This window comes from Curcuma longa, chromosome 15 (assembly GCF_044706935.1).
Source record: "Curcuma longa cultivar G26 ecotype Majalengka, Jawa Barat chromosome 15, ITB_CL_G26_1.1, whole genome shotgun sequence".
NCBI lineage: Eukaryota > Viridiplantae > Streptophyta > Magnoliopsida > Zingiberales > Zingiberaceae > Curcuma > Curcuma longa.
Window position 1 is genome coordinate 4420172 of NC_133875.1, and position 24162 is coordinate 4444333.

Here is a 24162-nt window from a genome sequence, read left to right on the forward strand (position 1 = left end):
TAGCATTGCAAGTGGTGTATAATTAGGGTTGGTGGGTCATGGAAGGGCGTGGAATTTAGAGCTAAATAACACATGTTAAAAGTGCAAATTTAATTTCATGGAGACACATTTGAATCAATCAATGAGAAAAAGAATGTCAAAGGATGGCAATAGTGACATTGATCGATAAGAGTCCTCCACGCAATGCTATGCTTAGGTATTCTAGAACTTGAATTTTAATGAGTGTAATTGTTGATCAAATCGATAAAAAAAGAGTATTTTTTAATTTTTTTATTTGGTTAGAATATCTAAAAATATTCGAAAAAAACTTGAATCTTTGTCTTTGCATGAATAGTAAGTTTTAAGAGAGTAAAATTAGAGAATTATATATTAAAAAAACTTTATTCCATCAAAGAAAATGAAAAAAAATGTTTTACCTTAAATTTTCTCTTTCTTTATTTATAAAATTCCCATGCTCAATTATCCGATAAATAAATATTCTTTATGAAGTCTCTTGTCTTTTCAAGAGATGCATGCATCACATGTTTTATAAAAATAATTTGTCGATTTATCAGCTTCATTTTGGAATAAAAACAAAGGAGATCCCGACTTTGCTTTGGTTTCTATTTGTGGAAAACGACAAAATTGATTCTATACGTAATGTATAAAGCTACGTATTTATATATTTATAGAAGAGGGATTTATAGTTTTTATCAAAAATTTGAAAATATATATGTTACATTTTATTTTATTAGGGGTACTGGAAACGCCCACTCCGACTACATTTGCTACAATATGGATTCATCACCATGGCAATCTTTCTCAAGAACACTGATCAGTTGTTCGATATTTCTTCTATAAATCGACATGTAATGGTCATTGATCACTGACTGTGAGAGCCTCAGATTCCGATAGAGTGACCTTGCCGTCAAGAAAATCTCAATCTTGCACTCTACACGCATCTCCGTGACTCCTTGGTGTCTGTAAGACAGCAGCAGCATTCTCTACTTCCCTAATTTTGTTTTCCATTTCGGCTTCTTCATTTTGCCTATAATTCATTCTCTAGTTGCGGCCACAACTCATAGTCATACATTCCTCAAGCTTGTGTTGGTCATGGGCATCCTCATCAGTGTCATCGCCATCGGCCTCGATGTCGTCCGCGCAAGCCATTTCACCAGCACGACAGCAAGCTGAATCTGAGCTCCATCCTACTACTTGAGAGGCAATGATCTCTGTGGATTCTACAGTGTCATCTTCTTCTGTAACTCTATTCCGTCATAATCAACTCTACAGTGTATCTTCAATCTGTTGTAATGTGTTGTTCAATGTTCTTAGGGGTGTAAACGAGTCAAGCTGCTCACGAGCTATTCGAGTCTCGGCTCGAAAAAAAATTCGTTTGAGTTCGTTCGATTAAGTTAACGAGCCGAGCTCGAGCCTGATTTCGAGCTCGAAAATATTATCGAGCCGAGCTCGAGCTTAACAGTATTTGGTTCGTGAGCTCGCGAACATGTTCGTTTAAAGGCTCACGAACGTGTTCACGAACATGTTCGTTTAAAAGCTCACGAACGTGTTTGTTAAGAGATACACGAATATATATATATATATATATATATATATATATATATATATACATGAATTATAAATATTATATATTAATGAGCCAAGCACGATCTAAGCTCGTTTAACTTTTAAACGAGCTATTTTCGAACCAAGCTCGAACTGAATTCATTTAACTTTAAAACGAGCCTTTTTCGAGCCGAGCTCGAGCCGTTCGCGAACTATTTAATTTCATTACGAGCCGAACTCGAGCTTAAGAATTAAAGTTCGAATCGAACTCGAGCCGAACTCGAGCTTCGGAAAAACGAATCGAGCTCAAGCTCGAGCCTCTTACTGTTCGGCTTGGCTCGGTTCGATTACATCCCTAAATGTTCTCTCCAATTCCTGTATTCAGGAAAGATGCCTGTTTTCAACAACCAGGCCTGATACATGACCATGATGACGACAATGAAGCCTGTAGTGTATTCTTTTATTTTTAAAAATAAAAAATATAAATATAAATTAAATATTGAGTTTGAAAATTACAGAAAAAAGCTATATGAAGTGTAGACAATTAGAATAGTATCAATTCCATTATACATACATGGCGGTTTCATTGGGGAGCAGAGGGAAGCTGTTGGATAGCAGCCAGTGGGTTCAGCTGGACAGAGAACGCCAGTTGCCAGGCATCAAGCAGAGCCCCTTTAACAGCCGAAGCTTGTCTAGCGACGAACCTGTGTGGTTCGCAAGGGCGAGAGTTAGTGATGGCACACGAATGAACTTGTCGAACCCATACACTAATTCAATGCACAAGGCACAACAGCATTATGTTTCGTGATGAGAAAAAAAACAAACAAATCTATTAGGTAAAAATTCACTAGCAATTGATGTGAAGTTACGAGTAACCTTACCGCTTCAGGGTAGTAGTTCTGCGACGGAGAATGTAGTATGCTAGAATGATCAAGGAGCCAAAGAGCAACTTTTTCCCACGAGGAAGAACCAGCTGAACATTGACAACTTTGATACGGACTGAATCAAACCACCAGAATATTTGATCCACGATTTTCTTGCTTGGATGAGCAGTTTTTAAAGAACTCGCTATCGATCTGTTCTCGTCAGATTGCAGCTCTTGTCTTCTTGCTTTAGGGTAGGTTTCATCTCCAATTTGCACGGATCCATTGGCAGAAGACAAGTGCGCATGCTCTAGCTTTTGAGCACCTAGCAAAGACTGTAACCTCCTATGCAAGACCTGCAAAAGGATGAATAATGAAAACTTTAATGGATCTTCTAAAGAAACTTAAAGATGACACAGTGAATAAACATTTGATCATGGATAAGAGATTTGTAATAGAAATAACTACTACTTTTCACAGAGGCATATCTTGCCTCGCTATGCCGTAATTCAATTTTAATGAGTCAGGAAAGGGCCTTCCAAGTATGAATCTAGAAAAACATAGGGAAAGATCTCATGAGAACAATTAGTAGAATTAATACACCCAATATCCTTTCGCCGGTGGTGAAAGTATACATTAGCGGATGGGCATATAAAACTATAAAGACTGCTGCACTGCATGTAATCTCTATAAATAGGACCATAATTTGAATAAAATTAGTGATTTGTACGATATCATTTGGGTTTTAACTTTTAAGATCAACTAGATTACAGGATGTAAGAATTTACTGAATTGCATCAACATGCAGAAGGCCAATATGGCTTGAGATGTAAATCTTACCTGACGGCTCTCTTCAGGCAACTCTGCTTTCTCTGTCCAGGAAATTGCAAGGTTAAGATTATGAAAGACTTGCCCAAGTACTGTTATGGTATAAACTTCAGCAACCGCCAAGTACTTTTCAGGACTCATCACAAACTGCTTTGGGCTTCCCTTATCGGAACATTGAGGTTCTGCATCTGTCAAAATGTACATTTTGTCATCCACAAGCTTCCATTTGCTGAGGAATTCCTCAAAGATTGGCCCAAGGTTGGATGTATATCCTTCAGAAATTTGCATGCACGCCCTACAAATCATTGCTATATCACTTTGTGATAATACATATTAGATATATACAAGGGAATTTGTCTAATGAAGTTACCATATATCAAATGGTTTATAGTATTGAGAAAACCAGCTCAGCCAAGTTCAAAGATGCACAAATCAGATATATTTACAACAATCAGGAGAAGCAACAGATTAAAGACAAAGCCAACATAAGTTTCGCAAAGTATGAATGGTGGAACAAAGAACTTTACCCTGTCAGAAACACTTGAACAGGTATAGCTGCTACTGAGCCAAACAATGTCCTAAGCTCAACAAATATTTCTTCTGTCCTGCAGAATTATGGGAATAGGATGCACAGGAATCAGTCGATGTATGAAGGATAGAATAATTTGGAAAACATATAATCCTTAAAGGGAAAAAGAAACAATATACTAATGTGGCGGCTGCGAGTACCATGGTTAGACCAGACTCATGGCGGAATGCACTTGCCTATAAAATGAAGTAGGAAACAGTCTCTCTTGTATTTTATCATCTAATATCCATCCAGAGTCGAATACTGCTCCAAATTCTTATTTTTGGATCCTTATTGTACTTTAACAATAACCAGTCAGTTATCCTTGGACATGATATATATACTAAATTTATTTCACACATGTTATGCTTGACCATGATAATTTCAAATGAGCATACAAGTACATGCCAGGTGTCACCCAAGAATGTGAAGTATTCTAATGGATCTTATCCCATCATTTACTTATAAAAGGCCACAAAAATAGAATGTCAGGGTCATTTTTGCCATTAAGTAAATTTTATACCTTTGCTCCTACAGGAAGAAATTGATTCACTCTATCTATGGATTTTTATTGGTCACTGAACATATCCATCTCTCCAAATTGTTGCCCATATCATTGAACATCTAAACCTGTTCCTATTCTGTCAATTCTCCATTCGCTATTGCTAAAATCACACAACATATAACGATTAATCATTCTTAGTTCAAATTAAACTAAATTTTTGTACTTTTAAGGCATGGTTTACTAAGTCCAAATGGCATTGTATTGCAAGAACAAGTGGGAGTAGAAAATGGAAATTACCTAAATTGGTATAGGAAAAGACTAATCTTAGAAATGGGTTGTCAATTCCATTCCACAATTTGTGATTGCTTGACAATTGAATATCTTAGGATTATTATATTTATTTATAACTAAAATGAAATACAAGTCTGCAACAACATTTCTTAGGATAACAATTACAAACCTTTTCAATTGTTTCATTGACTGGATAAAAACCATACTGGCTGATACCAAAATTTCATCTGACTGAACATCATCTATTGCATCTTCAAAGGGAGTACATAATACACGATGAAGAATTGAAGCAGCAAGGATTGTTGCCTCCTCAAACATGCAACAAACAAGATAGCTGGTCCATGAAATAAACAATGATGAGCACAGTTTAACAATATCATAATTGGGTTATGTTGATGAACAAATAATAGCATAAAAAATTTGGCAAAGAAGTAACATTGAACCAAGCATTGAGTTTCAATTGCTGATGACCTCAAAAATAGGGGTTACTTGCTAGGGCAGCATGCTATCAGATATTTTATCAGCCAACAGACTTGAATAATCTTTTTTGAGAATAACACCGCTGATAAATAGCTAAATGCATTCATGTACAACTTTGCAGATAAATTAATAAAGAAAATGTAAAAGAAGAAGAGAACAATAGACATCTTGAAGAACAAACTAACATATTATATTCAACGATTAATGATCCCTAAACATATCCATTCAAATTTAAGAAATTCAAGACTTCGGTGATTTTAGATATCTAAAACTACTGCAGAATAGTCTTGAGCTGTTTCAATAAAGGTTTTATAGTTATGATTAATCGCCTAGTAGACCTGATCTGGTATCCAAGAAAGCCACAGCATTAAGGACTTCAGTTAAGGCATCTAGATTACAAGTAAAATCTAAAGCATGGAACTTTCTACTCACCATTCCACAGAGATCGCATAGGACACGGTTAGCATAGACATTTAGAGATAGGCACATAAATGAAATTACAAAGTAACCAAAGCTTTTATGCTCACTAAGGTCGCCGTATATCTCTGTATGCATGTACACGTGTATGCATATGTATACAAATACATATGAATAGCTTTACATTTCCTCCCAAATTGAGGATAAACTCAAAACCCCTATTATATAAAAAAAAACAGTGTATAAGCTGGAAAGAATATATCCTAAGATGGTTTTACCTCTCAGATATCTCAACTTCGTCCCACATTGCAGAGACAGAAAGAAGAGCCATCACTTTTCTGTGTCCTCGCTAATCCTATGCCTCCCAACTGAGATCACCAGTCAAGCGAGAAAAGATTGTTTGTGGAAGTGTACATTAGAAACGAAAAGATGAAAGGGAAAAGAATAAAATGTTTCAGTGTGTACTATTGCAACTAATTCAATGATGCATTGATATTTCTATATATATTCACCCCAAAGTATTCTGTCATGCATGAGGAAGTACTCCTTTGGAAATTCACTAAAACAACTTAATAGATGCCCCACATGATAGATAAACATGAGAGAAAATAAGCATTCATTTCGTCCAAAAATTTAACCCACAATTTAATTCAATTTTAAACTCCTTTACGATTTAGGAGTATCTTTTCAATACAATTTCAAGAGTTTATGGCAACATATATAATGTTTTAACACATTTAATTCATGCACAAGGATCATATAAGAGAGACCATTTTCAAGATTTGTAGCAGCATATATAATGTTTTAACACATTTAATTCATGCACAAGGATCAATAAGAGAGATTAAGAATAGATTTACCCACTTAAAAAGTTTACTCGCCTGGATGAGTCTGAATAATTGACATTAGTATAGCTTAAAAAAAAAAATCAAATACAGCTATTATGTGATAGAAGAATCAATCTTGAACTCCACCTATTCCTAGGATCAATAGATCCAATCTTGGTCCATAAATCCCCTAATAAATCCCAATCTTTAAGCAGTAAAAGTTCACTAACATCCCTATTCAAATCCCTCAAATACAAGTGTTCTGATGATACGGAACACTCAGACCAATTTAATATAAACAACAAGTATTAATCCAGAATAGGCAATCATTCCACAAAACAAACAAGGACCAATCTAACCTAAACAACAAATATTAGTCCAGGTCCAAATCCTTACCTAAACCATTCGTAGTCGCTGCTTTCCAATCCAAATGAAGCACGATGCCTTCCGATCCAAAGGAAGCACCGAACTTGGGAACGGAGACAGGGTAGGAGAAAGCGTGCCCAACAGCAAGTCGCGGCTGTCACCGGCGGGCTGCTACGGGGTATAGAACCGGAACAACGCACCGAACTTGGGAACGGAGACAAGGGAGGAGGAAGCGTCGCCAACAGCAAGTCGCGGCCGTCAGCGGCAGGCTGCTACGGGGAAGAGAACGGGAACGGCGCGAGGGGAGAAATCTAGGGCTGCCGGTCCATCTACCGGAGAGGAAATTAAATAAATAAATAAATAAATATATATATATATATATATATATATATAATATATTGATAAATAAAAACTTTATATATATGCAATTCAAACAACGTAGAGTTATTTTAGAGGAATTTAAAACTTTATTACATGTTAATTAATTAATCCAAATTTAAAATAGGAATTTGAAAAGTATTTAGATGTTAAAATTACTGTTTGCTTTGTATTTTTCAATCTTATTTTTTCATTTTCTAAGAAAACAGAAAATCATAAAAATATTTTTATCATTTTCTATAGAGAATGAAAACTGCAATTGAAAAATAGAAAATGAAAAAAGACGGCTACAATGCCGTATACCTCCTCATCGTGCGATTATTTTAATAAAATAATTTATTAAATTAATAAATATAATTTGATAATTTTATTTTAATAAAATAATTCATTAAAAATAATGATTTTAATAAAATAATTTATTAAATTAATAAATATAATTTTTTTAATTTTATCTTTTAAAAATTAAAATAAATTTATATATAAAATAATTATTTCAATAAAATAATTCATTAAATTAATAAATATAATTCCATAATTTTATTTTTTTTAAATTTAAAACAAATTTATATTTATTTTAATAAAATAATTAGTTAAATTAATAAATATAATTTGATAATTTTGTTTTAATAAAATAATTTATTAAAAATAATTATTTTAATAAAATAATTCATTAAATTAATAAATATAATTTGATAATTTTTTTAAAAAAATTTAAAATAAATTTATATATATTAATAAAATAATCATTTTATTCATTAAATTAATAAATATAATTCTTTAATTTTATTTTTTTATTTAAAATAAATTTATATTTATTTTAATAAAATAATTTATTGAAATAATAAATCTATTTTGATAATTTTATTTTAATAAAATAATTCATTAAATTAATAAATATAATTTATTAATTTTATTTTTTTTAATTTAAAAGAAATTTATATATATATTAATAAAATAATTCATTAAAATAATTGTTTTAATAAAATATTTCATTAAATTAATAAATATAATTTATTAATTTTATTTAAAGTTATGTAATGCTATATTAGATGGTCAGATTTGATCCCTTTCTAATATGAGTGATCCCTTTCTTGTATGATTTTTTTTTCATGATAAGATGGTATTTTTATTAAAAAAATCTATTTTATTTATAATTTTTTATATTAATAAATCAAACATATTTTTAATTTTATTTTTAAAAAATAAAAAACAGTATATCATACCACACATATTTTCTATTTTTTAAAAACTAAATCAGAAAATAAAAAAATAAAAATAAAAAACAGAAAATAAAAAAAAAATCCAAACCAAACGCCCCTTAATTTTTCTTCCTTTTCCCCCTTGTTAAAAAAATAAATAAAACCAATACAAAATATATCTTTTAAGTTTTTCTTTTTCTATTTTTTTTGTCTTTCCTTCTCAATTCCTCCGTGTGTTAAAGCCGAATGAACAATATTTGCATTATTTTATTACATTAAAAATTGTTAAAACAGAATTAAAAAAGTAATTACACATGTCAACGAAGTAAACGGCCATTATCTCAGAAACTTGTTCCGATAGCAAAATATATACACGCGCACGCACAAACACTGGGTTCACCATGCATTCAAGAAAGCAACAGTCGCATAAACATCAGGATTTCTATTTTTGTCGTTATCGTTAAAACCTTCCAGAGATCAAATTTCAATTTCCACAACAAAACTTCATGTGCCGGTTGCCGGGGCATCTAGCTTTTTTGCAAGGATTACAACATTTAAATTCTCATAGATTCATATTCGAGCGAAGACGACAAGAGTTTGCAACTCCAACTTGCTCTCAGTTTCGCTGTTTCTTCGTTGCTCGCTCTTTCGGTTCCTTAGTTAATCTTCGGTTTCGGCCGCCTCGGTCTTAGCACGAACCAGAGGATTCCAAAAACAACAACGAAGGCGGGGATTGTAGTAAGGTGGAACTCGATGCCAACTTTCCTTTCGCGAGTACAATGAATCGGATGCAGCGCAGCGATCGTTGAATTGACATAGTCTGTGAACCTGCAACAGATAATGGTTCAACTTAACAAAATCTGAAGGGAAAGGAATAACTTCAGTTGAAATTAGAAGGTATGCAGTTGAAGATTATAGAACGAGATCTTATTGACTAGAGAAATCAAATAACTCGCCTGTCATTTCGATAATTTGGCGGCGTTACTTGGAACAAAGTCACAAAATAGAAAAAAATTAAGTAAGCTCATGTGTTCATCACTAGTTTAAACCAATGTTTAAAAGCAAATCGAACACAGAATTAACATTTTAACATGGCAAAACATCAAAAAGTGGGGGATATTCTGGATTGTAACGCAAAAGAAATTAACATGAAAATGTACCCTGAAGATGCATCCTCGAGCAACGTTAAAAGCTTCACAGCATCATGATACCGAAGCCCGCCAGATATTGTGGAAATCTAAAGCGAATAAGAATGTTAGATGGGAAGTTAAAAAGCATGAATATTTGCAGGATGCTAGAAGATTATAGTCTCACTCTTCTCCACAATCCGACAATTGAGTTATATTTGTCCACCAAGTTCCGTTCCCTAGTCTTGAATAACTTAAAACTCTGTGCAGCTAAGTTTCTGTTAAGGTCACTTGAAATATACCTTCTGATGTAAGAAAAGAAGATAATCGTAAGCCGTAAGGGAATTCTGATATGAGGATACAGGATTAGTTGGTGAATGATGATGAAATAATTATCAAAGTTTCACAGGTAAAATATTGGAATGAAAAGAATATATACAAAACTGATGCCTGTTCTTTCCCCATCAAAAACATGGCATTTGGGCAAAAAAAGAAATGGCTAAAGAGAGGATACTTGTTCGCTCCATAATCAAGCGATATATAGCGGCATTAACAGCTTGTATAGATTCTTCAAGGGCAGTGACGATATAGCTCCTGGCAATGACATCGGATTGAAACAGAGAAAGATGCCAACCTTGGGAAGTGATGGACAGTGGATTACAACCAACAGACCATGTCCAGTCCTATGAGATTTCAAAGCAATTAAAAAGAATAAGAGTTGATTAAGAAAAACAATACGCAAGAATGCAAAACAAAAAAAGACACTTCTATGTATAGGAAGAAGCTAACATAATAAAAAAAAAGTTTTGGTATCATACTGAATGTAGGAGGATTCAACAACATATGCAAAAACCTAATAAAAAAAACAAAAACTTTACGAATGATGAGAGAACCAAAGGAGATTGTATCATTCAAAGTAACATCACAATGACCCCACAAGTAGAAACAAGTCAAGAAAACTGATAATCACTTGGCAATGTATTGGTAATTTTGAGTGGCAAACCTTGAAAAAGAGAAACAAGATAAAGTTTCTATTTCTCATATAAATTGCTCAAGTCTTTAGCTCAGTATTAGGACCATCATCTTTTCACCGGGATAATATGGAACAATGGGCAAGGAAGTTTTCCTATTGAATTACACCCTTGTTTCAGTGAAAAACTATCAAATACAAAAAAAAAAATGAAACATGAAAATGATTGCCATCATGAAACAATCTTTCAGATTATCATTGAAGAGCAAACTGCACAGATTTTTCACCAGCTATATTTTGTTAGCAGCAACTCAAAATTCAGGACAGAGCTAAATGGAATTGGTCAGGCTAATTAATGATCTTCTATCAATCAACTAATAATACAGTTACTTAACAATGTGGTTGGCTAGTTTAATCAATGCAAGGAAGGAGAAACATATGCCAGCAAAGTTCAGATGGAAAAAAGAAAAATCCTAAAATCTACAAGAAAATTGGTTTATTGAGTGAAGTATAGCAAATTCAAATGAAGATAGTACCCAAGCACATTCATTAATGTTGTTCACAGCTATTACATACGTGTACCTAATTTTAGAAATATTTGTTACTTGCTTCACCATGAAAACACAAAGAAAGGAGAAGGGACAAACCTCAATTGCAGCTTCATGAGCCTGACTGTAAACCAGATGAAGAGGAAGCAAACCAGCCAGGTGTTCAGCAGTAGCAGCAATAGCAGCTTTTGTGGGCCACCTTCATTAAAAGTGAAACATACATATATGAACAACTACAAAAATAGGTTGCAGTATTCACTACTTTTAATCAGCCTATCAGAGAAGATTGAAACCAAAATTTTCATCAAAGTTGCCATTCAAAGTTCCGTAATACTTTTAGCTTCAATGGATGCAAAACAGTCTGTATACATGCTACAGATTGTGATTTATATTGAATAATTGGTATATTGAAGTTTGATTGGCTGACTGTTATCCTAAAAGCTCAAGTTATTAGGAAAGGTGTGATTTTATATACTTATGATTCATGAGATAGGATCATGATCTAAGCTAACACCATTTTCCCTGCAAACTGATTAAATTTGGACTGAGTTGAGGGAGCAGAGACCAAATCAAGATCACAGATACAGCAAAGAGAGAAATTTTAAAGGCCAGGAGAAATGGTACATGTAGTTCTTGAACTCATGACGTTAGCTTTGATACAATGTTAGCATTTCATTGGGTGACAACCTTTTAAAAAGTTTGACAAACTAATGAAGTGCCCAGCTTAAATTTTTTTTACAGGATTAGCAAAGATGATCTAACAATGCGCACGACTGACCTCAAGTCCCATACCAGTGACCGACCATTACACTGCAAATAGCTTTCCAACGATGCTGCCTTAGATTGCACAACAATGATCATGTCAGACAAGGCCTTTGCTTGATAGTGCTTGTCCAACAACAATGGATCACTGTGTATGAACCAAAATATTGGAACTTCCAAGGTTGACCTAATATTTGAATAAGTACCTGCACATACAATTACACAGAATCAGCAAAAAATAAGTCATAGGTTATGACTTTTGCTGATTGGTGAAGAGTATCGCTATAAACTAGAGTTGTTTCAGTTACTACCTCCAAACAAATTATGGCAAATGGGCAAATAATTAGAATTCTCTTAACTAGCTTCAGCAAAATGATCTGCTTCGATACTGAAATACTAGCATTGTACAAAGCCGTTTCACAAGAGGAAATATTGATGCACAACTACAAGAACCAAATCAAACAGTGCTTTCATTGATGCTTCACAAAAAAGATTGAACCTAAACGAATAATTTGTTTGTAAACAAGAAAAACCTAGACACAGTAACCTTTTTTTTTAAAGAATTTGTCAACTGACCCAATGTTAGAAAGGAAGCCTTGAGATGTCAGCATACCCTTAAGTGAACCTTGGTCACTCAATCTCTGCAGCTGATGCTGAAGAATGGACGAATCAAGATAGGAACGAATAGTTGACCTATAAGTTCCATTGACAAGCAAAACTGGGACCGCTGCTGCACGTCGGGCTACAGAGAAGGCCATTACCATGGAAGGATCATCTGACAGTGATATCCTACAGACCATAAAAGTTAATATAACTGCAAAATCCAAATCTTGCTTGTTGCTCAAAAGTGTATCTAGATTGAATGAACAGGAAAGAACTTGTATGAGCCTTGTAAATACTTACAGATGCTCACTAAACATGGCACTTTGAGATGCCAGAAGCAGCGAAGAAAGTCCTTCCTTCAAAGTCTTAAGGTTCACAGGCAACTGTTTAATGCTCCTGAGTTTCTGTAAAACAATAACATTGGAAAGGCAGACTACAGAAAAGCAACCAAAAATCTAAAATTAATCAACTACCTCTTGTGAAATGAAATACAACTGAAATGATATTTTCTGATAGTAGTGATAAGCCCTGTCTGCAATAGAGGGAGCCATTATATGCCTCATAGAACCCGATAGTGTAGCACCAAGATGAGCAAGAAACGAATCACGAGCAACACTATAATTGTGATTTTCCTGCTAAAGAAAATTGCAAGGTTCAATTGCAAATGAAGAATGTTCATGAAAATACTCCATTTGTGTGGTGGAAAATAAATGCAATAGCATGCTACGAATCTCAATTATTGGCAGTCACATGCATATATCTTATCCCAATAAGGGAAATAAATACAAAGGTTCTAATTAACTGCTAAGATGATTTGCAAGTTACTGTGTTAACCTCATTTATCTGGCTGAACAAGTTCCAATTTTCCATTCTCTTTAATGCATCAAGAGCTTTTCTATTGTGGGTCTCATCAAATTCTTCACTATTATAGCCTTCCAGCTCATTTTTTAGATCACGCATCCTCTCGTCAAGCTCTGTTAGTGGAATAAAAACTTAATAGTTAATGATGCAACAAAGCATTCTCTGCAGTTGAAAAAGCAAAATGATCTGTCATGAGAATTCTGCAATTTAAAGTTTAATTATGACTCAATGTATCCATGTGAAATAACGTTCAATATCAAATTACAGAGTTTAGAAAGTACAGCTAAAAGATTCAAGTTTAAGCAAATCACAAATAACAAAAACATAGGGACAAAAGGAAAAAAAATAAAATGCATAGAAACATCAACCCAAAATTCCCAGAAATTTAGTGAATGATGAATCTCCAATAAGACGCCACAAAAAAATTTGGGCTATCTAAAAATAATTCAAGCAAAAACATCTTTGGGAGTAAATAGGAGAGGAATATGGATACCAACCTTCACAAAGAGCAAGTTTGACCCTTCTTCCCTTGCAGTGCTTGAAGGCAAAAACTTCATATATATCAATTTCTGCTAAAAGAATGTCAATAGCTTGGTGATCCTGCAGCACAGTTTTGACATCATCAAACTAATATCAGTTTTCCAAATGGCTCAGGAGAAAATAAAGAATTGCAGAGCCCACAGCATGCAAAGACAGGAGAAAGACCTAAAAACTAAATGAGTGGACATGTATGATGGTGAGTAAAATAACTTAAAATCAAATATGAGAAAAGAAAGGCAAAATTGAATGCAGTTGTATTCATCAATGGGCAAAAAATTACATCACCAAATGATGAAAATCTTTCCCTAATTGCATCTTGCAACTTATCTTCAGCTTCATCTTCTGTAATTTCTGCATTGGATGAAAATAATAGGTTAATCTAACATCATTTAAATAGAAAACATATGAACTTGATTTTTTTTCCTTATTATTTCTATCTATAAAACAGATCGCATCCGAAAATGATTTTTTGCATTGTTTGTATCAAACTACCTGAATATCAAATTGATCCAGTGAACATTCACAAAAAAAAAAATCATGCATCATTAACATGTGAAACCAGCACAAGTGTTTTATTGTAAAGTTTCATTCTCAGTTGTATTAGATCTGGAGAAACTAAATATGACAATTGAGAAGAAAATATTGCAGAAGCCATGCAATTAGTATAAACTGCCTCAACCGAAAATGGCACAGCAAAGAAAAGCTCAGAAAACTAGAACTTCAGAAGACATGCCTGCTACAGCACCAATAGTCTTCTCCACATTTGGTAAACTAAGTTCCGTACGAACACCTTCCCCGCCAACAGCTGGACCCCAGGAAAATGGCCCTGAACTCAAGTCAATGAATGCCCATCTGAAAAAAGATGCATGCAACAGATTAATCACCAAGGACCAAATTTGTGGGCAAAAGTTAAAAAAAAAAAAATACCAACCTATCCTGGCCGATCCATGTATCCGTAAGACATTCAGAATTAAGACCCATCAAGTCACCCGATTTTAATTCTTTCGCAAAGATGGAATTCACATCATTCTTTGTCTCATGCAACATCTAATAAGTGACATTAAAAAATAATAAACATGTCATGCAATATCAAATGGAACTATTCTCGACAACTGCAGATCTTCAATACCTGAACTGCTTTGCTCTGCAAAATCTCAACGTCATCCTTTCCTTCATTAATTTTTTCAACATTTGTCAAGGCATCAATCCATTTCTTTGACCATTCTATCTATAACCAACACATAAGAAACAATCAAGTGTCAGTCTCACAAATTAAACCTATATAGATCCAGCTCCTTGTAGAAAACATATCAACAACCAGAAGAGAAGTCACTAAACATCAAGTTGTTAGAAAGGCAACATGTTTAAGTCAACATTGACTAGGATTTACTTTTCTCTCCTTTTACCTTTGCACCTTCCACTCTAATAGACGCAGATATTCTAATTATAGAATCTATTGAGCTCCACACATCTAATCATCTATCAGAGCATCTCATCTCTGCTATCAACTTTTCACTTATATTTCCCAACATGTTCCATAAAGTATAGTACTATCATACCACAGGCTATAAAATTTTCCTTTTAGCCCCAAAAGCGCATGATGATCACACAAGATTTTAGAAGCTTATCTCCATTCTAATCATCCATTGTCACCCTATTAATCAAACTAAACCTGATTCGTGCTTTCACATTATAGAAGTAAAAAAATAAATAAATTGTACAACTTATCTCTCAAAATAGAATAAGAGCAATGATATACTACATGAAAAATGTAGCATGAAAACACAACATGACACACTCTATGCAATGGATCCCACATCCATGCATGCAATGGAGTGTGTCATGTTGTGTTTTCATGCTACATTTTCATGTAGCATTTCATTTTTCATAGAATAACACCATATAAATGCAATATATGTAGAAAACAACAAGAATATGCTCAAATCTGAATATGTAATGCAAACATCATACTAATGAGAACTTACAGTATCTGCATCTTGAGTTGCAGTCCATGCAAAAGTTGAAGTTGGATGACTAGAATACAGTGGCTTTTTAGTCTTGTCAATTTCTGCAGAGCTAAAAAGATTTTTCTGAGAAAACTTGTTATGATGAAAAGGTTAAGAATACTGTTCTAGATATGCCACGAAAAGAAACAATTCTCTATCTAAAGTAGTCAAGAAAGGCAACATGACAAATTTAATCAAGGTATAAATTTTCAGGACAGTTAATCATAGATGCAAAGAGTAAATATCAATGAATGAGAAATCACATGCCAAAATAACATATATAAGCATGTCTATAAACATATACAAGTGGAATAATGTTTTTACCAAAAAACATAAAATGACAAACATGCCAACACTTTTTGAACGCCAAACATGAGAATTTCACAGTTTCCATAAAATGCACCAGCAAAAGCAACATGTCCTAGCAACAGGTATAAAAGTTACTTGCATATAGGAAAAAAAAGATGTAGTCATAGTTGAACTCACTAAATTTTTCCTAGGTACAACTATCTTTTAATCCAGATGCAGCATTTACAATCATTAATCAACTAAAAGATATTTATAGACTCAAACTGATTTCAGACTGTGACTCTAATCAAACCAGCAGCAATGACCGAGACAATTTGATAAAGTGTGTAACAGCTTCTTCGTGTTCACCTTGGTTTCTGTTATCAAGTATTAAACTAATGTGAGCTTATGTATGACATTGGACCCAAATCAATTTTCATAGCAGACTATGAGAGCCTAATCGTATACCATTCAACTTAGACTAAGATCACCACTCTTTGCAGTAAAGTTTTCTTAGATCTTCTCCTTTTTTGCCTCCCTTTTAACAACTTAATCTAACCAACTTGCCTTTTAATCATATTACCTATAAATCTCCTTTGAAAAAATTCCATCAATATACCACCTTTAATAGTTCTCTCTCATTATTATTTAATCAATAGAAACAATTCCTGTCATATCTATTAAATGAACCCATGCCATATTGTTTGCCATAGTCAAATCCAACCACATCAATGTTACTAATAATCCCATCCATTAATAGTAGCTAACTACCCTAACTTTATAGTTATCACCAAAAGGCACATTTCAATCAAATTGACTAATAAGGAGCTCCTCTTCACTTTAGCCATGCTTCTTTTACTAATGATGCCTTCATGAGTTATCCCTCCCATCATACCAAAATCACCTCCTGCCCAAGAAAGGTGAATCCAGCTGCAAACTGGCTAGCTAAATACAATAATTTTCATTTCACTAGTCCTAGTGACCTCATGCCATTCATCCTCATGGATAAGAGCATTGCATTTTCAATGGGCAACCATTGTAAATCAAGCTTTAACTAAGAAAAGATCCGGAAAAGGTCTACAATTTAACAAAGAAACAAAATTCGTCCATCTTATCACATGACACCAACTTACCAAATTAAATATAGATTATGGTCATGGGATTGAAATGCATTTTGAAAATCCACAACAGCAAGATAATTCCATTAACTAATAATTAAATGCCCAAATATTTAACTTTAAAAGAAAGTTTGAATTTAAATCAATATAAAATATGCAAAAAGGCACAAGTCAGAGGTTATATAAAAGTGATGAAAAAATATTGTATAGTGCCTCTCTATATGCAAAAACATTCTTCCCACTTTGCTTGTAAGGTAAGATTGGATATTGACCATCCAAATGACGAGCCTTATGCATTGAGCCATATCAAACATAATAGTTCACATATGAGTTAGGAAGGAATGAATATATTGAGGTGTTAAGTTGTGCATGGTTGGTTGTGTCAAGTATGGGAAAATATAAAGGGGGAAAAAACAATGCTTAAACATTACCATTAGAGGTTCAAAGACTGCTCTACTTCATGCCCTATGACGCATCCAGTGCTACCCTCAAATGATTTTACTAATCTATCTCGTTACAAGAGGTATTGGGACAAACCTCCAACTTCATCATTACAGACCTCTAGGTAATCGAGTATAATCCATCCAAACAACTTGACTCTGTCGAGTCAACTAAGCTCTGCGTGCTCCATATGCACTCTGTCAAGTCTTTGCACACTTGATGCACACATCAAAAAGGAACACAGATTAAATCTAACTTGAACTCTTTGTCAAACACATCAAAACCACATGGTCGAATCTAACCATTTAGAAGCATCATTGCACTGACAATTATAACTTAGCTCTTAACTTTTAGCAACAGCCAATATCAACAGAAATTTCGGTTTAAGTAGATGAAAGCTCAAAGTTGAAAAAATATGACATCCTTTATATTAGATAATCTGCTGCAGTCACTTCTTGTAAACTTAGTGCATCATATTCAGGAAATGTATATTTATAGAGCACTGAACTTTTCAGTTACTATGAAACTAATAATATGTTTTTCTAGAGTTTTCAGTTCAACAATCAATGATGCAGCATTTGGCAACAGGGAGAACAAAATAATACAATTGCATAGCATGCAATCCAGCATACAAAAGCCAATCATACATATGCAGACACTCATGCGCACAGCTGACATCTAAAATGAAGTCACAAGGAAAGGCATATCAATTTGACATGTGATATGCTACATATGCATATTTCCACATCAGCATGGCACTAACAATTCAAGATGAACATATATCTAGTTATCTACATGGAATATTTCATGAAAAACAGTAAAATCTAAAAGAATTTACCAAGGGAAATTTTAGAAACTTTATCTGATTTGAGTATTTGGTCTTGTAGTGTCTTATTCTGCAACAAATAAAAAAGGAAAATTGGAGTCAAGAGCTTGGCGAAAAGAATCATTGAGCACAATGGAAGAAAAAAGAAGACAGCATAGATTTAGAATAATGTACTTAAAATAAGAAGTCAAAGAGATGAAAGAACAAAAGAATAGCATAGAACTATGTCAACAAGACTACCTGTTCTAAAATATAGATCATTTCAAAACGATATGTGAATAACCTAATGATGGATTGAAATTTCATACTATACCATGCAAAGGGCCCATTACTATAAGGTATGAAAGATTACAGACTGACCTATAAAGATCCAAATCTAAATCCAACATTTCTAGATCCAAGATGCTGAAAAAAGACTTATCATTTGTTGAAATCTAAGGTAAAAAGATAAATACAGATTGAATGATTATTAAAGCTGTACTCATGAAATGTTCCAGTATGATAACGAGATTATATAGATGTATAAAACTATAAATATACAATGGCATATAAATAAATAAAATATATACTATATATTTTCTTTTAAATATAGCAGGTAGGTTTGAGGGATTATTTTAGCATCCAGAACAAACACATGATATAACTTTTAATGAAAACCCAGTAAATTCACTGTACCTCTTTGAGAAACTTTATCTCTGATTCAGATAAGCCTCTCCTGCAAAAGAAAAAATGGTTCTAGTCAAACAAGAGGTATTTTGAAGCACACAAACAAATGTCATAGCTAAGGATCAAGAGAAAATAACCAACAATTGAATGATTATTATGTAGGTTTTAGAAATAATATTATTTGAGAGCAATAGGTAGCTTAACAGATAATAACATGAGAGGAAATAATTAGGGGTAGTATGAAGGATGAATATTCAGTTGATTTTATCTTTTTTTAGTGATGAAACATTGTATAGAGTTCGATTGGATAAATTTTATCTAGCTGATCCAAAATAGTCGAAACAAACATAATTTGAGGTAGGATGATAATGGTCGTGTATATTTTCAATGCAAAAATCCAAAAAATGGCTACCCTACAATTAGTCCAAAACAAAGCTAAAAGTGAATTCCTAGCAGTTTCCTGCAAAAGAGATGCTATGAAATCTAAATTGGAGATTAATCATGATCCAAAATTAAAAGCAGCAGATATCAGATCTATGCATATGAGATATTCTATCCATGCATCAAGTAGAACGAAGAATGATAAAATATTAATCCATACAACTCTTTGGTTTTGCAGATATATAACCTTCTAGCATTTAGCTCTACTCTGGCCAGCAGCCTTCAATTACAAAAGGATTGTGTTGTTTTCTTGGAATCTCCTTTAAGTCTAACTTGAAGTTAACTTTCCTAATAAACTTATTAATTTTAAGGTGTTGTGCCTGGACATCATAGAACAATTTTATAGGGGAATGAGTAGTTTCTTAGGTTGTTGACAAGACCAAATCAGCACACGTCCCTTATTAACCCAGCTTGATGCTTTGAAAGATTTAAGATTTGTGGGTATAAAATCTTAGGTTTAGAAGAATTTTCTGTTATCCTTAAACTTCACACATTGAAAACACATTAAAACAACTCCACAAACATGATGCATAATCCAATCGATTGAGTTAATTTCCCTGCCAAAAGAAAAAGTAGGAGATTATCTGCAAACAAAATATAGACACACGTAGCTATCATTAAAACCTAGAAGGATTTGGCATAGCTGTACTGTATCAGCATTCGAAGAACATAAAATGTTTCCCAACTCAGGCAAGAATCTAAAAACCCTAGAAGAGATCCTGAATTGGCAGATCTCTAATGCATAAGAAGGGAAGTTTTGAAAATAAACCTTTGTGAGAAATCTTCACTGGGATCATGCACAAAACACATTTCTTTACTGAAGAAGAAGTAATTGTCTCCAACTTTAAACTATGTTTTTAAATTGTTCAAAAATCATCTTTTGCAAAACTAAGTTTTTTTTTATCAATCACACAGAAATCTTTTTTGCAAAAGAAAAACATTGAAAGAAGCAAAACCTAAACATCACAAGTGAACATGGCGGATAACTGCAATTCTAAGTATGGTCCAATTCCAAATGCCTCAAAAAAACACAAGGCCTAACAATCAAAATCAAATACAACAAACAATGATAGTTATCCAGGAAGAAATTAGGAGCTTAAAGATTACTCACCTATAACCATACTGAAGCTTTCTGTCCTTCTTAGGGTTCAGAATGAAGACATTATATGCATGATCAATCTGAAGATAATCAACAAGAGTTGAGAAGACGTACTCCATTCTATCCATATCCACTTGCCAAACAACATCTTTGCCCTCCCTGAGAAGATTGCAAACACACTAAAAAGAGCTCCAAGTACATAGAAAAATATCATCATTTTCAAACTGAATTATATGCACTTATTTCAGTAAAGATGTTTAACTACTCAAATTTTTTAACATAGAAGTCAATAGAAGAGCTTAGATAACTCTCAGATACTTTATTGGATCACTGAACTATAGGACCATTACTGAGAAACACTAAAGTGGCAGCAACCAAATTTCTTTTAGGTTCCTTCAGTATCCAGGTAAAAGATCTAAGGAAGTTACAAAGAAGAATTAATAAGCGAAATCATTCCGGGAAATAAGGAACTTCAGGTTCTTTTAATTAATTGTTTTTAACTAAAAAAAGAAACACTGTGAAATTCATTAAAATCTCAATAGTGATATCATAATGGCTACGTGATGAGCTTGTGAAGTTTCTTGTGAAGGGAATATCAAAAAATCTGTTTTATCTGGAGTAACATAATTGATAATTTATAAAACTTCAAAACCCATGTTTGCTATAAATTGATAAAAAGGATATGACTGTACATTGATTTCCCTTCACAACTACATTTGATTCTTCTTTCATTATCATCAGGTCATGTTTGTTTGTCTTTAATATACACCAAAAACCCCCAAGTATATTTTATTTTTCAATTACATTTTATTTTCTCTCATGTGAGAACAATCTCAATATATTAAAGCAAACATACAACATCAAGGCTGTATTCCAATAAAAAAATATATTTTTTAATTAATTTTATACTTCAATAAAAAAATTCAAGAAAATTATTAACTTGGGCATCTGAAAAAAAAAGAGGCATTTATGTTACCTTAAGTCCAAGGGAGTCTCCTTACGTGAAAGAGTCTTTACAGCATACTCAAAGACAGAAGTAACTTGCTCTCCCATATGAATGGCATGCACGGTGAAACTGCATCCACATACAAGTATCGTGATCAAAATAAGAAACTATCCCTGTAACATGCAAATCATCAATTTGTACAAATCATGAAAGAGTTGCATTTCACTTGTAGTTTATGTGGCTGACAAGCGGTAGATGATGGCGTTGAACTTTATCAATGTTGATCTTATAAAATGGAGTAAGAACTTCACCGATAGGTGGCACCCGTGTATGCTCAAAAATGTGGTCAATATTAGTAAACCATCGCTCTAATTCTTCAGAGCCAAGCTTAAACTCTGTAGTAGTACAACCATATTATCCAGAGATTAAAATAAGATGTAGTTCAAACTAATAGAATATATAACTAAAAAGCATACCATGGTTTCCTTTTCCATCAAATCCTATGAAAATAAAGTTTACTGGGACGGGGAGGTATATCGAATCAACCTCCGAGAGTTTTAAGAAATTTGCAATATTACCTGAAAATATCACATAAAAAAGCAAAATTTGATACAGAATCTTCAGATAACTGCAATTACCAAGAAACTAATCAAATAAATGTGATCACCAATACACCAACAGATATGTAGTTAGATATACAAGTCACATAAAATGGTTGAAGAACAAATACACAACAACAACATTCCCATAGTTAAAAGCATTTCCACCTTATTTAATTGTTTAGATTACTTTATGTTTACAAGTAGTTCACTTTTTTGAAGCATATATCAATCGCACATCAAGATTACATAATAAAAACTGAAAAATAAGCATGGATATCTTATCAAACTCTATGATTGTAGAACAAATAAGAAAATGTGCCAACCTTTCCCTTAAGTCAAGTATCAAGGGATATAAGGATTTTTTTGATATAAGGCATATGCATTTGCATGTGTATATTTCAATGCATACTCAAAAGTATGGATATAAATTTTCAATATGTACTATACATGTACATGCAAAGGGAATTTGACTTTGAGTACTTTTAAAACATGAAAGCATTCATTTGGAAATCAAATTCTATCACCTATATTTAGTCGTAGGCACCAATTATGCATTATCCAAACATCAATCTGATTCTTCTACTGTAATTGAACTGGAAGTCGTCTTTCCAACAATGAAAAGGCATATCCATCAGGCAAGCCAAGTGCTAAAATATGGAATAGGTGGATGGCTACTACATTAGAAATATAAATTATCATCATTGATGTCTTTATCCTCAAGTGAAATTGTGTAAGGCATGCAGATGCATGAGTGTTAGGTTATACTGCATTTTACATAAGTTTTATGAGCAAGTGAAGTATTTACAAACTACTTATTTTTGTTCACAAACAACTTGGAAAACGATTCTATATGATACTCCCTTGGAACACTGCGCAATGTATTGAAAATTTAATATTCCAACATTTATAGTGGCTCCTTGTGAAAAAAGGTAGTTAACATTTTTTTTTCTATTTTTTTCATGTCAATTGTTCTTTTCAATATCTACCATAAAATAAAAATATACAAAGCCTAAAGGAGAGAAGAAGTAATTACCTGAATTTGTGTAATTCGACACCGCCAATTTACCAGACTCTGTAGATACTGAACTTTCCAAATCATCAAAATCTGAAATAGCAAAGTGACGTCATCAAACAGAAAATATAGATGACTGAACTTAGGGGACAGCACACTCGTTATGCATTTATCCCGACCATCATGATCAGGGTACTACTACGAATCCAGTTTTATTCATATATTCGAAGATTATAGGAGTGATGGCTTTATTTCCTTACCACCACGAATCACAGATTCGCTCCAAAATTTACTCTTTCCTTTGAGATTGAACAAGGAGAAAACTGAAAATTTTCCCTTTCTTCGCGATTCCGAAGGCACCGCTCCCACCTCGACTACCAACAACTGAAAATTCACCCAAAGCAAAGTATGAGAACAGTGAATAACTTCTAATATTCTAGTAAAAACAAGCTAATTATAGATCAAAGAGTCAGTGACAGAACCCAGAATTAACACCCACGATAGAAAATGGGTAAACCGTGACTAAGTCTAACCATTTTATGACTGTTCCAGGATCTAACTGGAAAAAAAAACTATGGATCGTAATTTGATAAGCGGGCAGAAATCTTAGTCTACCGGAAGCTCACCAGTAGGATCAGGATAAAAATCGGAGAACAAACGGAGAGGCGAAGTTGGCTCGAAGTGCGCTGTTTGGAGGAGGAGAGATCCATCCGCAGGATCGGCTGGTGCCTAGCGCCGTATCGATCGCTCAGGTGGCTTCGCCTCGTCGTCCTAGCTCCTAGGTCTAATTACGAGACGAGGTTATACTTTTTTTACTTTCCCTCTCATTGTTTAGTTTTTAACAATTTAGCACGTAGGCTTTGGCAAATTTCCAATCCGCCCTTCTACGTTTTGACGTCAAATGTTGTGTTTCCTATGGGCGAAGTCAAATGAAAGTGGAAAAAAATATTAAAAATCTTTAACTTTCATAAGATTATTATAAAAAATCCAAATTTATATATTTTTTATAAATTTATTTGATTTTAAATACATATTTTGA

General features: G+C 33.3%; 2 protein-coding genes across 5 annotated transcripts; both read right to left on the bottom strand.

Annotated features, from left to right (window-relative positions):
• Window positions 1-1903: 1903 nt before the first annotated feature.
• Window positions 1904-7014, bottom strand: LOC141846504 (protein APEM9). 3 transcript variants are annotated; one of them, XM_074734546.1, is made up of 8 exons: window positions 6721-7014; window positions 5776-5865; window positions 4770-4934; window positions 3764-3841; window positions 3249-3531; window positions 2427-2764; window positions 2120-2249; window positions 1904-2002 (listed from the first exon to the last, which is right to left on the bottom strand). In XM_074734546.1, the coding sequence occupies exons 2-7, from the start codon at window positions 5826-5828 to the stop codon at window positions 2129-2131; spliced, it is 1038 nt and encodes a 345-aa protein (XP_074590647.1). In that variant the 5' UTR covers window positions 5829-5865; window positions 6721-7014; the 3' UTR covers window positions 1904-2002; window positions 2120-2128. The 3 variants fall into 3 exon arrangements, with proteins under 3 accessions (XP_074590647.1, XP_074590648.1, XP_074590645.1); XM_074734547.1 differs by having other exon boundaries at window positions 1972-1990; XM_074734544.1 differs by lacking the exon at window positions 1904-2002 and having other exon boundaries at window positions 2009-2249.
• Window positions 7015-8649: 1635 nt separating this feature from the next.
• Window positions 8650-23892, bottom strand: LOC141846803 (uncharacterized). Of its 2 annotated transcripts, none has more exons than XM_074734864.1 (25): window positions 23750-23892; window positions 23384-23507; window positions 23145-23216; window positions 21986-22087; window positions 21736-21904; window positions 21540-21638; window positions 20576-20722; window positions 19033-19072; window positions 18370-18427; window positions 15664-15746; window positions 14808-14906; window positions 14610-14725; window positions 14412-14530; window positions 13959-14029; window positions 13636-13738; window positions 13112-13251; window positions 12751-12909; window positions 12578-12681; window positions 12288-12463; window positions 11691-11880; window positions 11012-11111; window positions 9909-10077; window positions 9582-9664; window positions 9428-9504; window positions 8650-9095 (listed from the first exon to the last, which is right to left on the bottom strand). In XM_074734864.1, exons 1-25 carry the CDS (start codon window positions 23831-23833, stop codon window positions 8924-8926), a joined length of 2856 nt encoding a protein of 951 aa, XP_074590965.1. In that variant the 5' UTR covers window positions 23834-23892; the 3' UTR covers window positions 8650-8923. The 2 variants fall into 2 exon arrangements, with proteins under 2 accessions (XP_074590965.1, XP_074590964.1); XM_074734863.1 differs by having other exon boundaries at window positions 12751-12912.
• Between the last annotated feature and the right edge of the window lie 270 nt (window positions 23893-24162).

Bases quoted from the DNA above. Each gene is read 5' to 3' on its own strand.
- LOC141846504 (XM_074734546.1), bottom strand. From the start codon at position 5,828: ATGGCTCTTCTTTCTGTCTCTGCAATGTGGGACGAAGTTGAGATATCT. The intron at 3,532-3,763 runs GTAAAGTTCTTT...AATGATTTGTAG, and splicing joins GTTCAAGTGTTTCTGACAGG to GGCGTGCATGCAAATTTCTG. The intron at 2,765-3,248 runs GTAAGATTTACA...ATCCTTTTGCAG, and splicing joins TGCCTGAAGAGAGCCGTCAG to GTCTTGCATAGGAGGTTACA.
- LOC141846803 (XM_074734863.1), bottom strand. From the start codon at position 23,833: ATGGATCTCTCCTCCTCCAAACAGCGCACTTCGAGCCAACTTCGCCTC. The intron at 21,639-21,735 runs GTGAAATGCAAC...ATGTGGATGCAG, and splicing joins GTCAGCCACATAAACTACAA to TTTCACCGTGCATGCCATTC. The intron at 18,428-19,032 runs GTACAGTGAATT...TATTTGTTGCAG, and splicing joins AGATAAAGTTTCTCAAAGAG to AATAAGACACTACAAGACCA.